Source organism: Lycorma delicatula, chromosome 1 (genome assembly GCF_047948215.1).
Source record: "Lycorma delicatula isolate Av1 chromosome 1, ASM4794821v1, whole genome shotgun sequence".
Taxonomy (NCBI): Eukaryota; Metazoa; Arthropoda; class Insecta; order Hemiptera; family Fulgoridae; genus Lycorma; species Lycorma delicatula.
The window spans coordinates 401,973,599-401,992,268 of NC_134455.1; the positions used below are offsets into that span (position 1 = coordinate 401,973,599).

At 30.7% G+C, this 18,670-nt stretch overlaps 1 protein-coding gene across 1 annotated transcript in view; it reads right to left on the reverse strand.

Moving 5' to 3' along the window:
- The window catches only part of Reck (Reversion-inducing-cysteine-rich protein with kazal motifs), a 757,413-nt gene that overhangs the window by 25,435 nt on the left and 713,308 nt on the right, over positions 1 to 18,670 (reverse strand). The window contains exons 7-12 of the mRNA XM_075353978.1: positions 15,495 to 15,628; positions 13,004 to 13,250; positions 11,080 to 11,356; positions 7,871 to 8,151; positions 3,939 to 4,124; positions 1,826 to 2,027 (exon numbers count right to left, since the gene is read on the reverse strand). Coding sequence (XP_075210093.1) covers positions 1,826 to 2,027; positions 3,939 to 4,124; positions 7,871 to 8,151; positions 11,080 to 11,356; positions 13,004 to 13,250; positions 15,495 to 15,628 — 1,327 coding nt within the window. The remainder of the gene's footprint in view (positions 1 to 1,825; positions 2,028 to 3,938; positions 4,125 to 7,870; positions 8,152 to 11,079; positions 11,357 to 13,003; positions 13,251 to 15,494; positions 15,629 to 18,670) is intronic.

An 18,670-nucleotide genomic window follows, 5' to 3' on the forward strand; every position in this document is an offset into this window, starting at 1 on the left:
AAAATTTCTAAAAGTAATTTACTAACAAAAGAAAATATACAGACTTGGATGTAAAAAAATGAGTTAACAAATATGCAAAGGTTAGCAAGTAGTATGAACACCTTTCATGCATTTTTTACAATATACTAAGATTTTTTGCATTTACTACAAACATAGCAGGTTTTCTTCATCCTGTTTGGTAATTTAAAAAAAATTTGTTCTGGGTTAGCATCATTACCACAGCTAGCACCTGGTAGATTCCTAAGATTATCTGGGGAAGTATACGATGTTGGTCTACTATCCTTAAGGTGTAACCAATCTTTGGATAGCTTCCACTAAAGCCACTATATATTCAAGCCTAAATAACGACTTATCTGTATTCAGTTTATATATAATATTTATGTACTGAGTATCATCCTACAAAAGATGTTGAAGGTTACCTTTTTCCAAACTTTTGCCGGTACTTACGTATTAACGCCACCGCAGCTACAGCATTATTTAAAAACAAAGTAGTCAATCGGATTTCGGTGGAAATTCAGTAATTATTGCAATTATTTAAATAATCAAAACACTCCTGTTAATTAATCAGGGTTAGCGAGCGTAGGTTAAGTTTGATTAAATTACATTTATAAAATAAATAAATATAAATAACCATTTATTAAAATTAATAAAGAGACTGTTTTGAATCTATGTTAAACACTATATCGGTCCATTTTCCACCGAAATCAGATTGACTACTTTGTTTTTAAATAAAGCTGTAGCTGCGGTGGCGTTAACACGTAAGTACCCTATTGGCTTCTGGTCATCTAGGTATTGGGGGTGTTTTTTTGGTAGATATTATCTAAGTTGTGAATGCACTTTAGTGCTCACCATACTATCAACTTATAAAATTTAGTATGGGGCAAAAAATATTTTAAAGTTGTTCACGTGGTCTATCAGTGGTGAAAATAGTGCACATGGCAGTTCAACTGCCCTGGTTTAGGAAGTGTAGTGTTGTCCACCATATTAAAAAACTGCAAAGTAGCCGGGAACCGAATGCGTTTAAACATTTTAGCAAACCATGGTATGCATTGGCTGGAACTGTCCACCAGTAACTGTAAATGGTTGATTGTTTTTTTATACAATTATTTATAAACAAAATATTACTGCAAAAATTCTTGAATTTATATAATACTGGTTTACATTGCTTTGCACGGCTACGTGATTTTAATCTGCATCAATTTGTACTGATGAATTATTTAGCACACTTGTTAGTAAAATTTACAATTGAATATATTATTACAAGAAGTGGCACTACTACTTTCTATATCAACATCACTTACGAAATCGTCGCTCAAATTTTCCAATTCTAGTTCCCTTCTCATTGCATTATCACTCAGAGGCGACGCTGCACGTTTCATTTTGTAATAAAGAACACAAATACACAATAATCAAATACTAAACACACAAATATAAACGTTTCAGAACGTGACACAGGATAACAACAAACGATACTTTGAGGTTACGTTTGAAATAAATGTTCCGTGACTTTGATCGATAAAACTTTCAATATATCGATTTTGCACTGGCCGCATGTTGCTCACGTGAACAATCGATCTTGCAAATTTTATCCGTTAAAAATAAAATTTAAAAATGTTATGCTATTTACAAACTTCGATTTTTCAGACGTACGTTGAATCGGACATTGGCTTTACTTGTACTGTCCATTATCAACGTCCAATTTTTCGGACGCTGGCATTTCTTGAAAATAAAGTAGACGTACGAAAAATCGGATGTTGGCACTGAAAGGGTTAAAGGTCAAGATGATCATATTTACTGGAATATTGATTAAAACATTCTAACTTACTTGGCAAGACATGAATTTGGATAAGTATTTCCATTACGTCCACACACAGGAACATGATGAGGTGGACAGTTGCAAGGAAGACTAGTATAAGCAGCATCTCTTACACCAAGGGATGAAATTTCACATTGTTTTTTAGTGCAAGAAATTTCACCTGCGTAACAACTGCATAAATTGCATTCCATGTAGAACCATGATCCATGCTCTAGAAAGTATAAGAAAATTTAATTTAAAAAAAAATAAACTCAAAGTAAAACAACCTAAAAACCAGAAAAACTCGGATAAGGATGTAATCTATCAACTTTTTCATGAAACAACAGCTAGAAAAAGTTAAAGCAGGAGTTGAAAGTAGTGACCAATAAAGGAACTGATAACAATATGTTATACAGATCACATCAGATATGCTACTTATGGATAAAAAAACTATACCAACATTTGTAAGAGTTTGTTAATGAACACAAGATATTAGCAGCAATAAGCATTAACTTTTATTATTAACTAAATGAAAAAGACACATTTTTCTTACAATGTATGACATTAAGCAACAACTTAATTACTTTGAACTCAGGAGTACTAATTCAATATATAGTCATCATACAGTTTTGATAAATTAACCAACAAATGGATCAAGGGAAAATGTGGTAAAAACTTGATCAGAACAGCAAAACGAAATATACAATTCATTAAAAAATAGAATAAAAAACTAATTTGATTAAAAGTCTATATTGCTTATTAAAAATATAAATGCATGAAATAATATTAAGTACGTTATATTCCTAAACAAGAAAGAATTATTAAAAAATAAATCACAATTTATTGAACAGAGATGCAGAAAATTCAGGGGTTTTAAAGTTTTAGAAGAGGTTAGTTTAAAGATTATTTGGATTGAATAGGGAAAGTATGTAAAACAGATTAGTTATTTAGTCCCTTTCATTTTTCAAAAATCATTTATGTAAATAAAATTGTACAGCTTCAGAAATGAAATACAACTAAACTAAAGTTATCATTGAGGTGAATGGTGAGTGTCAGTCACCTTATTTCCCAGCCCAAACTGAACAGGGAAATGTTTGGAGGGGATTTGAATCAACAACAAAACTAGTCGTTTTAACTTCCATCATCACCAAAAATGAGGGACTTAATTCAAAGGGTGGTTGACTAAGAAGTGATAATAAATCTTAACCGGTCTGAGCTAAAACAGGAACTTTTAGATTAAAAACACAGGGTTTAAACCATTGAACTACTAATAACCCTTTCCTGCAATGAAATAAATCTAAAAACAGTGAATACCACTGTTTTGTCAAGGATAATAATGAAATTTAAAAAAATAGTGTGTGTCCAAAAAAAAACTGGAAGGGTGAAAGAGAAAGTAATTAGTAAAAACTAATTACATGTTTGTTTCTGTGTACATAGAAATCTAAATTAAGTACCGTTGGACTATAATGTATTTAAGCGTATTTAATATTTAATAATACTACAAAATATTATCTGTATTGATATTTTATTATTTATTTGGTAAAAAACCAAACATGGTTTTTAAGCAGAATGTGCTTAATAACCGTGTACCATATTCTTGAATGCGATAAAGTGTAGAATTAGATTATTATCCTGCTTCCAACTATTTTATTTGATTCATTTTTTTTCGGTTCTTTTATTTTACAGAAAACTTTAACCACGGCCTTGAAAAGGCACAGAATAAATTTTCTAAAGCAGTACCACACTAATTTTAGCTGCGAGCTGCCACTCATTTTTGTTCCTTTTTGTACTCGATGTAAATGCATTATCTCACAGCTTCTACAAGGAATATTAAAATATCTGAACTAGTAATAGATTGACATAATATTTAATGATGTACAAACATTTGAAAAAAGATAAACTAATACTGACATAATGTAATAATGTCACCTTTTGTACTCTTGTGAAAGATCAGTATTTTTGGAACGATTTAATATCATGAATTTGTTCTACCAATTTCTCTTGTCCTGATTTTTATATTAGAATTTTTTTTTTTTTTTGAGCTATTTGAGATTACTTGAAACAAAAGTAGTTATACAATAGCACAGATAAAAACTCTATACAAAATGAGCTTAGTTTTAAAAATATATATACAAGTATTTACCAATTTTTTTACTGCCAAGCCAACATGAATCTAGAGGAAAACAGGGCATAGGTTGACAACGTTCAATAGTACCTTGTGCTGAGCACTGGCATATCTTAAGACATCCTTTTTGACCAGTAGCAACAGGTATACGCACATATGAACCAGCAGGTACAGTATATTGTGAAACTTCTCCAAGTTTACAGCCTAAAAAAAAGAAATATTATTCCTGATTTATGAGAATGTTTGCAAAGAATTTTTACAAAACATTATAGGTTTATGTTGATGACAGCATGCAAGAGTTTAAAATAAATAGAAGATTAACTCAAATAATTTATAAAGGTGTTAGATTCTGTCAGGATAAAATTAATAAATGATCTATTTTTGCTAATTTCCACATTTTTCTGTGGAAATTTATTATTCTGCAAATATGGAATAATTCATTTATTGAATGGTTATATTTCAATATATGAAATATAATTTCAACATTATATTGAAATTAATATAATAAATAATATTTATTTCACAAAATGAAATGTTGAAATATGTGAAGTTTATTGAATCAAATAATTAAAGGAAAAATCATGTAAATAGTACACGATTTATAAAGTAATACATTTTTAACAAAATATTACACTGATAAATATAATTTTTGTTTCCTAACAACACATCATGTTTCCTAACGATACATGATTTTAATCTGTTTTTTGATTCTGAAAATGGATATGAACTCAGAATCTTTCTTTCTATTACCCACCATTTTTGAAAAAATTTTAAATTTTAATTAAAGGATTTTTTCATTTTTCAATAAATAGTTAGCATTTTAAGCTCTTATATTGTATTTTGCTAATTAAATTTTTATTGTTTAACTTTGTTAACAACTTTGTAAGATATAAATAAACAATACTAGACTAAATTATATCATAGTCACATGTTGTGACATCATATCTAATACTTAAGAGTGAGCCTTCATGGACAAGATTAATCATGTCTGTGCAGGTCAAAACATGTAGCTGAAAACACAGCTATGTTGTTTGTATTAAGCACTGGATTTAGGAAAGAATTAATTTTGTTCAGTCTTATTACTGTCTTAAGTTTGTTAACAGTGCAGTGTCATAATGCCTCAAAATTGTGTAAATGATGTGGATGCCTATTGTTTTATATGTGGCAAATTTACCGTAAAATCAAATAGAAAAAACATTACACCTTTAATTAAAAAAGCATATGATTTGTACTTTAAGTGAAAAATTGTTGATCAGGATAAGAAATGGGCTCCTCATATAGTATCCACTAATTGTTGTGTATATTTAAGAGGATGGCTGAAAGGTACATGGAAGGCTTTGCCATTTAGTGTACCTACGGTTTGGCATGAACCAAAGGATCATGCAACCGATTGTTACTTTTGTTTAACAAGTGTGTCTGGAATTTCTAAAAAGTCTAAACATACTGTAAAATATCCTTCATTGCAATCTGCAATCAGGCCTGTACCTCACACTGAAATTATTCCAGTTCCTGAGCCACCTGTGAATGTTTTTTTCGAAAGTAGCGATGAAGAATCAAGTATTTTGAATTATCTTCAAGGTTTTGAATTATCTTCTGATAAGCCACATCTTATATCATAAGGTGAATTAAATGATTTGGTTAAGGAGTTAAATTTATCAAAAAATCAAGCTGAACTGTTAGGATCAAGACTTCACGGTTGTAATTTACTTCAAAAAAATACAAAATTTTGGGCTTTCGAAGCCGACAAAAAGAACTTTACCACTACTTTATTGATGAAAACAAAAATTTGGTTTAATGCACAAATATTGATGAACTTATGTGGCACTTAGAACAAGTTCATAAACCTGAGGACTGACGCTTTTTCATAGATTCCTCCTAGTACAGTTTAAAAGAGTTTCTATTACACAACGATAAACGGTAACAAATACCCTTTGATACCAATCGCTTATGGTATTAATTTGAAAGAGACATACGATGTGATGAAAGACGTTCTTGAAAAAATAAATTATATAAAACATAGCTGGAAAATATGTGGTGATTTGAAACTTATAGCTATTTTGTTAGGCATGCAGTTAGGCTATACACAGTACATGTGTTTTCTTTGTGAATGGGGTAGCTAAGCTAAGGATAAACATTATGTTACCAAAGAGTGGAAGAAACGAGACAACTTAACTACAAATAGGAAAAATGTTATTCATGAGCCTTTAGCTGAACCCAAAAAAATATTTTTACCCTCTCTCCATATTAAGCTAGGACTAATGAAAAATCGGATTTTTGAACATCAGGCAGAAATTTCTGAATCTAAGTGAAGGAAAACTTAAAGAAGGAATATTTTGGTCCTCAAATAAGAGATTTCGTCAAAGATGATGTATTTAACTCAATGTAGAAAGTGCAGCTTGGGAAATTTAGAAAAAATCAGACAATTTTTACAAAAATCAGACAATTACCACAATATTGTTAATCAGCTTCTTACTTCATACAGAGCTATATGTCATTGAAAATACATTTCCTCCACTTGTATCGGGATTTTTTCCTGGACAACCTTGGAGACATAAGTGATGAACACGGTGAAGGTGAACATTTCCACCAAGACATTTTGGTGATGGAAAGTCACTATAAAGGGAAATGAAATACTAACATGCTAGCTGATTACTGTTGAACATTAATTCGGGATATGCCTTGAAGCTATTTATAAAAGAAAAGCATCAGCGAAATCATTCTAACACAGCTATGGCCATGGAAAATTATAAATTTTATAGATTTTAAATATATTTTCCCTTAATTTTTTCGAAGTGTAATTTATTTAAAATTAAGGGTGATAGAAAAATTGATTTACAGATCTGTAATGTACGAAAAAAAGCAATTCAAGAAATGGTATCATACTTAGAGAAATATTAAAAAATTTTTTTTGTGTTGTAATTTTGGGCACTCTGGTACAATCTTGACTTTTGACCCTATGATATCATGGTACATAACCCTGACCTCTAATGTCATTCCCTTTCCCATCCACCACATTTTGATAGAAAATTTTTGGCGGGATTTCTTTTTCACGCATGAGAATTTTTTTTTTGCGCATGTGACCTTGTTTACTAGTTTGAAAGTTATCTTGATGGCAAGGTCAACCGACTAGTATAAATATGCACCAAATTTTTCCTTCAAGTGGTTCATCATTGACCATTATGGATGTACATCCCTGCAAAGGTGTATGAGGATCTGACTATTTACCTGCAATAAGATCCAGAAATCAAAATCCTTCAAACGTTTCCTGAAGATGTTGAAGACTGAAGTCAAGACTAAACATTTTTCTTTTGATTATTATTTGTAATTAAAACTTAACTGTAATTAAATCTGTTTGTATACTGCATTTGCATTTCCGCATAATAAAAAATATATTTAAACTGTAATGTTGTTTCTGGTATATTTATTTTTAGTTTTTGAAAAATCAATAAACCAATTCTTAAAAGAAACAATAATTTTAATTTCTAGAATTAATCACTCCTTTTCCTCTAAACAATAATGTTCCAAGAGGTAAATTGTGTGAACGAGTTGATTTTTTTCAAGAATGGAAACTACTATGAGTATAATGAATTCTTCCAAAAAGTGATCAGATTTGGAAAGAAAGACCATGAGCTTTTTGGTTTACTGTGTTACAACAATATCATTCTAACACAGTTCACCAAGTTTCATTTTTATCCTAAGACTGAAGTTTAAACGGGGTAAAATGATTTTGACATAAATTGGATGTCATAAATTGGAATAATACCATAATTAAGTGGTTGGTTAAATAAATGTTCATTCCAGTTTGTATAGGCTGTTAAACCTTATCAATCAATGATTTTCTACTCTGAAAAATTGATTAAAACAATTCATAAAATCATTTTTCAATTATATATTAATTGAAATTATATTTAAGAAGAGAATAAAAATATAAAAAATTATGATTTCTTTACCTTGAAAACATTGATAAGGCTGACAGACTCTGCCATGATGACAATTTCTATTAATAGAACATACTTGACTAGTATTACAAGGATCTCCTTTACAAGGTTGAGTAACCTGGTCTCGTGGTGGATGATAAGGGTGATCTGAAGGAGAAAGAAATGGGGTAAGTGGTATGCAAGGAGTTGTTGGATTATCAGGAGATAAACGAGCACATAATGATGCTGCTGAATGCCCAGGTGGCATGCGAGACCAATCCATACATTGGCTCAACAATTCATAACAGTCTTCCCTGTTAAAAAGAAAAATATTTCATTAACATACTTCAAAGATATCAAAAATATTCTTAGTAAATGTTACAAGTTATTTATTAAATTTTTATCAAATATTGAATTTTTAATTATATATATATATATTTATATACCTACACAATAACTACTTCCTAATAGTTAGTGTCTACAGAGTACATACATGTTATACTAGTGTAAATTTAGGTAAATGAAGTAACATAAGTATTATACTTCTTTTTTTCCTGTTTAGCCTCCAGGAATTACGGTTCAGGTATTACTTCAGAGGATGATATGTATGAGTGTAAATGAAGTGTAGTACAGTCTCAGTTCGACCATTCCTAAGATGTGTGGTTAATTGAAACCCAACCATCAAAGAACTCTGGTACCCACAATCTAGTATTCAAATCCGTATAAAAGTAACTGCCTTTACTAAGACTTGAACGCTTGACTTCCAAATCAGCTGATTTGGAAAGACGCATTCACCACTAGATCAATCTGGTGGATTCGTAATCGTTTACTAACTACTGCATACAGTACTCCTCAGTAATGTATGGTACAGTACTAGAGTAAATTCCCACTAAATGAAATCATTTGGAATCTTTCTAGAAAATTCTACAAATGTTAAAGAAATTATTTAACAAATATGAAATTTGCATAAGTTTTTAACCGTTTAAATAACAACTACCATTTGTAACCTTCTGTTTGAAAACTTTTAATTTTGTAAAATTGTGATAAATACTTGTATCGTTATTATTAATTAATTAATTTTTAATAAAAAGCACTTTATTTTTGTCATGTCATCATGAAAGCTGATGATGAACAATACCAGAAGTAAAGATAAATAAATCATTTACTCTGATCCATACATTATAGTAATAATATATTATGTAAATTATTTCAGGAATGAGTAAATATGCATTTCCATCAATACAAGAACTTCCCCAGCATTTGCCTGGATGGATCAAGGGAAACCATGGTAAAACATTGATCAAAGCAGCATCACAAAATACACAATTAATTATGAATAAAAACTGGATGAAATCAAATTCCTATTAATTATTTAGAATATAAACCCTGAAGTAAAACTAAAGTACAGGTGTTATGATACTAAGTATGAAATATAATTGTAAAATAAATCACCAATTCAAAAGGTGTTAATAAAAATTATTTGAGCACACATTAAGTATATGTTGATTGAAGATGAAAAAATTCTGGGTTTATTTTTAAATTGTTTTATTAGTATTATTTAAAAAGTCATTAATAGAGTAAAAAATTATCTCAAAGAAAATATTAAATTTTATTTTAATATAAATTAAGATTTAAAAAAAAATTATTTGGTAATTTATTTAAAATGGGAAGAGATGCATAAGGTCCTTCCTGATAAGCCAAAGTATTGTATTGAGTTGTATTGAGTATATTCATAAAATAAGGGCTATTTAGTCATTAAAAAAAATTAATTCATGAAAAAACGTTTTTAATTACAGTTTTATTTTACTACATATCTACTTCACTTTTCCACGTAATCACCGTTCAGTTCTAAGCACTTTTCATAACGCTGCACCAGTTTCTTTAACCTCTCTGCATAGAAGTTCTCTGCCTGGGAATTCAATCAGTTGACTACAGCAGTATTGAGTACGTTGTTGTTTTCAAACCATTGTTCATCAAGCCACTTTTTCAAATGCAGGGTTGGGAGTATATGGCGAGTGCTCAAAAAGTTCCCAATGAAAATCTTGATTCTTCTTCTTGGTTAAGGCAGTGGTGTGAGGATGTGTGTCATCATGAAGCAGGATTACGCCAGACGACATTAATCTTTGATCGCACGTCTCAGTTTGGTGAGCATTTCTCAGTACATGTCAGCTGTAACTGTTGATCCACATTCCGTGAAATCAACCATAGCAACGCCCTTTTTGTCTTAAATGGTAGCCAACATTTTTCGATTTGAATATGAAGATTGCTCAAATCGTTTTGGTTTTGGGTAACTTGAATGATGCCACTGCATTCATTGACTCTTGTTTCGATTCTGCATTGATGTAGGATATCCATGTCTTGTCGTCCGTAACAATGTGGGAAAACAAATCATCTCCATCTTATCAATAGCGGTCCAAAAATGCTCATCCACTGCACATTCTTCGCTCTTTGTGTTGGTCGGTGAGCATTTTCGGTACCCACCTTGCACACAATTTATGATATCCGAGCTTTTCTGTGACAATCATGTAGATAGAAGTGCGTCCAACATTTGGAAAACTGCGTCAATCGCAGTTTTTGGTTCACTTGTTCAATAATTTCATCAATCTAAATACTGGACCTCCATTCTGTTCTTCATCATGCACATTTGTGCAGCCATTTTTAAAGTCTTGACACCATTGTCTAACCTTTCCTTCACTTATTATTGTAGGTTTATACATTAGGCAAACTCCTGATGAATTTCAGCAGCTGAAGATCCTTTTGTACACAAAAATCGAATAACAGTGCGAACTTCACATCTAGCTGGAGAAATGATTGATGTGGATATTGCAATCTGCATTCACCAGAAAGCAAACAACTACTAAGTCAAAACAACAGCTGCAGTGGCTTCGTAAACAGCCGGTAGATGTCCCTGCATGCATGCATTATGTTCAGACCTGCTAATATTTAAATGTATGTTGACGGCCCTTACTTTATGAATATGCCTCATACATGAGAATAGTTGTGTTGTTTAGTTTGATAAAATTGGATATTGTTAATTTAAAAAAAAAATAACTATTTTACACAAGGATAATATTTATCCTTGTGTCCATGTGGATAATATTTACCCTTATCTATCAAATCCTTATCCATTTATACTTACAGGCATCAAAAAATGATCAAGACATTTTAATACTTTGAATACTCAACATAACTTTATATTAAACTACATTTATTATGCATAACTTTAATGATACTCCACTCACCTGCAAATGCGGTTTGCATGAGAATGCCTATGACAAGGTTTAATCTGCAGAGTACATGCAACTGCTTTCCATGTTTGTGGAGAACAACGAGATATATTGCGAACTGGAAGCTGAAGGCCAGGTAAGCTAAGAAAACCCTGTTCTTGCCACAGGGCTACATCATAACGAGCAGCATCATCTGCTTGAGAAGAACAACTACGAAAAAGTTCTGTCGGTCGATTGTTGAAGTTTGTACAGTAACTAAGTCCTTCACAGCCAAGTTCACATGGTTCTTCGACTGGATAATAACAAATGAAACACAATAAAAATATAATTAAGTTAAAAATAATGTCAGTAATCAATTGTGGTTAAAGCGCAGTCAACAAAACAATAAATTTACATGATTGCATTTAATGGTGTAAAACTTTTATTTTTCACTGTTTTAAGATATATTTTTATTATGAGAATGGAAAAAGAAAAGTTTTCCTTTCTAAAAGATGGACAAATTAATACTCAAATATCTTTGATAATATTTTTTAAGATTTATTATTTTTTTATTTGCAATATACGATGGTATAATTTTTTTTAAATTATGCATCACAAGTTAAAAAATAAAAATAAGTTAAATTTCTTTTGTAAAAAATGCCTTTTCTTTTACAACTAACATTTATCAGTATTTTTATTTATTCATGCATCTAAATTTATCTCAGCTCCATTAAATCACTGATAAGAAGCATAAATGAGATAAGAAATCACTAATAATTTGTATATATACTTTAATATGGCTAAATTCATGTAAAAGTGAAATAAAATAATCTTATTAAAGCACAGACTGTACTCTATTCCAATAACAACTACTTCAGATAACTTGAGAAATCATCAGTGGAATGCATAACAGATAACAGGAGGACCAGTGGTGGCTTGTGTATAGGTACTGTGGAACTGCAGCACCCCTATTTCCACTTGATATTATTTATAACATTTAATATAATGAGTTCATTTTTCTTTAATTCTTTCTTTATACTTATACAATATATAATCCTTAAGCTTAATGTCAGTAGATATCCCACATTTTATGAAAAAAATACAAAAATCTTTGTATGGAACTGTGCGCTTCACAGTTCCAGCGACGTGGTGTTTGGCTGCGCACATAGGAAACTGCATGCGAAGCTGTGAGGAAAGAGAGCTCTGTCATTTCCACAGTGCCGACCCTGGTGTGCTGGTGGAAGGTAGTTTTGTTTTTACTCAGTGTGTGTACGGAACATTCCTTGTTCATTCCCTTTTCTAGTTTAGTCTGTGGAAGGAATATAAAAGTGGTTCAGTTGTTTTTTCAATAGTAATCAGAAGAAGGTCGAAAGTAAGGGCTCTTTGATTTCAAAATCTGTCAAAAAACACTCTGGAAGGGAGAAAGAGAAGGTAATTAGTAAATACTAATTACGTATTTGTTTCTGTGTACATAGAAATTTAAATGAAGCACTGTTGAACTGTAGTGTTTTTAAGCAGACATTTTATTAAGTTATTATCTAATAATACTAAAAAATATTATCTGTATTGATATTTTATTATTTATTCAGTTAAACCGAGTATGGTTTTTAAGCACAATGTGTGTACAAACTGTGTACCATATTCTTGAATGCGATAAAGTGTAGAATTGAATTATTATCCTGCTTCCAGCTTTGATTCATTTTTTTTCGGTTCTTTTATTTTAAAACTTTAACCTTGAAAAGGCCTAGAAAAAAATTTCTGGACCAGCACCCCCACTAATTTTTGTACAAGCTGCCATAGGATATGACATACTTGTTTGCCATGTCTAAAAAAAAATTAATACGATTCAGTTTTAGTTTATTGTTGTCTTTTTCTAATAACATAAAAGTTTTAATGAATAAAAATGTTTTTATCACAGTACAATGAATGTTAACTAACATTTTAATCGAACAACGTTTACCTTCATCTAGACATTGTAGCAATGTGTCTTCTGATAATTGAGAAAGACATTCTCTATCAAAGTCCTCCCAAGATCTTGTCCATTCGTTTGAGAATGTTTTAAGACATAGTCGTCTGCAAGAAGGAGCAGAAGCTTTAAAACAGCAATGGAGTTTTGCAGAATCCATTCCCATGCGATCGATTCGAGAGACTTCAACTGAACTTGATACAGTGTCACCTCCCTGCAAGAAACACTGCCATAGTGCTTCCTAAAATTAAAAATAATGTTAAAACAAATTATAATTTTTTCTCATTTTACATGATTACATTTTAATCAATTATCATTAAAACAATTTATTGTTAAAGCTGTGTAAAACTAAATAATTTTATTGAATTTATAAAATAAAAAAACACAACCACTTAATTTTAATTGGTTTTATTTGCATAATGTTCAATTTTTGCCAAATCATTTTTTGAAAATCATCCATTTAATCTGACTATTATTTTCTTTTATTAGTTGTAATACAATCAATATTATACATTTTTTGTTTGCTAATTATTGATTTTCAATAAAATTCATCCACGTGAAAATTTAATACTAAGGGCTTTATGTCAAAAATATTTTAATTTTCTGTTGGAATCCATGAGTATCAGTCCAATACGAACGCTTAACCTTATCCATAACACACATGGCCAGCGAGAAAAGTATACCCTATTAGCTGATCAGGGCTTGCTTCTCTCACCTTTCTCATCTAGACAGGGGGCTTCCCTACCTGGACCCCATTGTGTTCATTACCTTCATGCTTATGAGAATAATACTCAGTGTTATTTACACTGAGCCTGTTAACACTTAAAGCCTGTTCAATTTATAGAAATTAACAGTGTATTGTAATTTCTTCAGAGAACAGTTTGGTCAGCACAGGATTCAAAGATTTGAGCGATTTGAAGTATGCGAGTAACAGAATAGTCAGTCAGAACAATCCTGTAAACCCACTGGGTTGGTCTAGTGGTGAATGCATCTTCACAAATCAGCTGGAAGTTGAAGTTCCAGTGTTCAAGTCCTAGTAAAGCCAGTTACTTTTATACGGTTCGAATAATAGATCGTAGATACCGGTGTTCTTTGGTGGTTAGGTTTCAATTAACCACACATCTCAAAAATGGTTGACCTGAGACTGTACAAGACTACACTTCAGTTACACTCATACATACCATCCTCTGAAGTAATACCTGATGGTAATTCCTGGAGGCTAAACAAGAAAAAAAAAGAACAGTCCTGTAACTTGTATTTCGTTTCTCATTTATCGACCATATTATGTTTCTCACTTTTTTATATTTTTTAGCCAAGTAACTGGAGGCTGTGTAACCTGTTGCACTGCACACACAGCAACAGTTACAGTGACTGTATTGGTTGAGCTACTGTACCATATACTATAGTACCTTTAAATCTACTTTTCTCAATAACTGAAAGAAAATAAAAAAAAAAAAACAGTTATCTTTTTTGTAAAAACTTTAATTTCAAATACTGCAAGTGGTTTCTGTTATGACTCAGGGTTATTTAATTTTTAAATGAAGGGCGCATCCCTGCCAAATTCCCACTTTTTTCTTACTCCTTTTTAAATGAATTTTTAACTATGGTCTTATGCTCTTATCGGTGAATCTTCTGCCAGCCATCAATGACTCAACATGTTTTAATACAATATCGTATATATAAAGTTATTAAAAATTCAAATATTATAATAAATTTAATTTGGAATATAATAAATACAAAGACTTTGATTTCTTTCAATGAATCAGTGAATAAAATAATACTTAGAATAATTTTAACCGAACCAAGGTATTAAACCAACTCGACAAATTATTTGACAGTCTCCAAATTTGATTTGACCAATGGTTTGGCCGTAGTAAAACTAAACATCAGAAAGAAATGTAATCTGGTTTTGGTAATGGCTGAGAAGCCATTAAACGGTCACCATCTTGGAATGGTGAAATATTTCATAATGGCATTAGTCCTGTATTCTTTCCAGGTATGAAAACTATGTTCATCCAAAATTTCAGCTCAGTAGCTTGAGTAGATTTTATGTGAAATAGTAACAGACTGACAAACACTTCTAGATTTTTATCTGTATATCATATATATTCTGAGATATTTAATTTTTTCACTATAACGATAGGTATGATGTCAATTATATATTACATTAAACAATTTTTATATTATAATGTCAAGCAAAATAATATGGCGGAATATGAACTTAAGTGTAACTGGTTCTTTTTTATCCCTCTTAACTCCATAAAAATAAAAGATTCCTAATTTTTTATAGAAGATGATGATAAGTAAACGTCAAAATTAATTATATGTATAATAAATTATTGATGACTGATTATATTCAGATATTTAACAGTTAAATTACAAAACTAGTTCAGTATAACAATGTTTAATAAAATTAAAAAAAATAAATGAACAAAACATAAATGAAAATTAAAAGTTGTAAATACAAAAATGGAACATTACTAACATGAAGTAAAGGAGGACCACAACCACCCTCTTGAAGACTATCTATAATCTCCTGATCTGTAGATTTCGTTCTAAGACTGCGCCGACATGTTTCTCTGCATTCATTTTTGCTAGTTTTTTCACAGCAGTGCAGATCTGTAACAAATTTACTATTAATAATAAAATGTGATTCAAAATTGACAATTAACTAACTTATACTGAAGTTATGGGTCATGTGCTAGTAAAAAAAAAGAAGAAAATATTTAGCATGGTCCAGAGGCATCTTGCTTCACATCCTTGTCTGCATATTTTGCGACAATTTACATTATAGCAATAGCTGACATTCAGTGCCTCTAACCAGAGTAATATGTAAGCCTGGTCTAAGTTATATTATTACTTTTCATCGAAATTTTATTTCCATTGTTTAGTATTTAAAACATTTTGTTAATGTTACTACATCAGTGGCTTCAGATTTGGATCAGTCATTGATATCAAATGGTGTATTGAAATTAACAGATTAAAATTAAAGAGCTTATACTTTGATTGCATTCAGGAAAATTTCATCACTGAGGTTCTAAGTATAAGATATTAACAAAGTATGGCAGCCCTTAAATACTTTTCAATTTTCAACAGTTAAACATAGAAAAATGAAATTTTCAAATGCTCCAATCTCAAAACTATATATTTTTTTCAGTATGCGACCAATCACCTCAAACATCCAAGGAGAGGTTTTTTACAAGAGATGTTTTTCACATCTCTATTGAGATGATAAAAACAGAAACTTTTTTAAATTTATCCAATTCTTCTACCGTACTCTTCAGCAATTATAACAGAAAAATTGTTCAAATCAAATCATGAAATTCTTCTGCATCTGCCTACTCGCACTTTCTAACTATTCCTTGTATTCAAATATGAAGAAATGGGTTGTTGGAGAGAGATTTATGTGAAATAAGTCTAAAATATAATTATAATTGTTTATATTTAATAAAAAATTCACACTGAATATATTCAGAAAAATCTAATCACTGAGATTTTAAATACTAGGTGTTAACAAATTACGACAACTCTTAAATACTTATAATTTTTAACAGTTAAACATACAAAAATTAAACTTAGCAGATTTAAAAACAATATAGTTTAAAGTATGAGATCAACACAGCCCAAGGAGAACTCAAAAATTTTAAGAGGAAAAGTTATTGGTGGAACATCTATCTGTTTTGAAAACTTGGATAAATCAGTCTAAAAACACAGGATCAAAAAAACTTAAGCATTGTTGAATTAAATGTACAGACTTGAAAGGAGATTATTCTTAGAAATAAAAAGGATTTGAAAACTGACTTCTTTATTTTTGCCTGGACTTACTAAACAACATTCCATGTATTAATATAAAATAACACTGATCAATAATGATTTTGTTAAACAATAGTAAATAACTGATTCTTATAGTATTTTTCATGCTGATTTTAAATATGAAATCAGAATTCTTCTATCAGGCTTAGTTTTTGTAACTACCATTATTATTTTCAGGTAGTAGCATGCATGAACTCTAAACATAGCATTTTGTGAATGTAAATATGTTCACAAATATTCCCTCTGCTTTGCGGCCAGTGCTATATATCTAAGAGCTTCCAATTTCAATACCACCAGAAACATGGAACTCAGATGAAGATGAAAATGTCAAATTTTGTGCTGACATATCAGGCAATGAAGAAAGAGATCCAAAAAGTTTAGAAAATAGATATACTGATCCCCATTTAATTAATCGGTCAAAATTAAATGATCTGGCTTGTGATCTAAATTTATCAAAGAATCGAGCAGAAATACTGGCATCAAGACTGAAAGGATGGCATTTTTTACAACCAAACACTAAAATAAAGTGCTTTCCGTGACAGACTGTCAGAATTTGAACATTTCTTCTCTCATTACGAAAACTTAGTGTACTGTAATAATGTTGACTCTTTACTGGAAGCTTTGGGACATATGCACCATCCTGATAAATGGTGACTTTTTACTGATGTGTCAAAGTTTAGTTTTAAAGTTGGTCTACTTCACATTGGAAATAAATAGCCATCAATAAGTTAGCATACGCTGTTCACATGAAGAAGAGTTATGAAAATATGAAACTTGTATTGAGCAGGTTTCAGTATGAGAAATATTTATGGTATATTTGTGGAGATCTGGAAGTAATACTGCTTTTACTTGGACTGCAACTCAGGTACACTAAGTTCTGTTGCTTCTTGTGCGAGTGGGATGGAGAGCAGGAATAGATAAACCATTGCATAAAAGAGCAGTGCCCAAAGAGAGAGAGATACTGACTACAGGAGAGAAGAATGTTGTTAGTCAGGCATTAGTAAAACCAGAAAAAGTTTATCTTCTGCCACTACACATTAAGCTAGGTTTATTCAAAAGTACTGTTTAAGCAATGGATCATAATGGTGCAGGGCTTCAGTTTCTAAAATACAAATTCCCTAATATAAGCGATGCTAAAATAAAGGAAGGTGTATTTGTTAGACCACAAATAAGAAAACTAATGAGTGATCTGGCAAAGAATGTCTGAATGACTTAGAAGTTGCTGCATGGAAATTATTTCATGTTGCACATGAAATAAATGTGATTTGAAATGTTACTACATTTCAAATGTAGTAACAATTTCCTTGGAAATCATAAGGCCAGTAACTATAGACAACTTGTCTATAACTCCTTCAAAGTTACAAAGAACTTGGGTGTAACATATCACTCACTCATTTCTTAGATTCACTTTTGGATCTTTTCCCTAATAATTTTGGCGCTACCAGTGATAAACATGGAGAACATTTTCACCAGGAGATATCTACAATGGAAACACGATACGAGGGAAAATGGAACCCAAAAATGTTAGTTGATTTACTGTAGGAGTCTACCTACAAGAGGGGAGTCTACAAAAGAGGGATCTACCTACAGCAAATTACAGCAGAAAATCCAAAAGAAATAGATTTTAGGTTAGTACAAAATGCAAGTAATGTATTGTCATATTATGTTCACCATACATTTTTGGTTTCAAAAGAAATTTCAGTTACGAAAAAACTGAGCCAGATAGAAAAAATCTTAACATATATGAAATCAGCATAAAAAATACTATAGAATCAGCCATTCACTCTCATTTAACAAACAAAAAGTTAAATTTTATTGAACAGTGTAATTAACAAGTTGACTGTGATA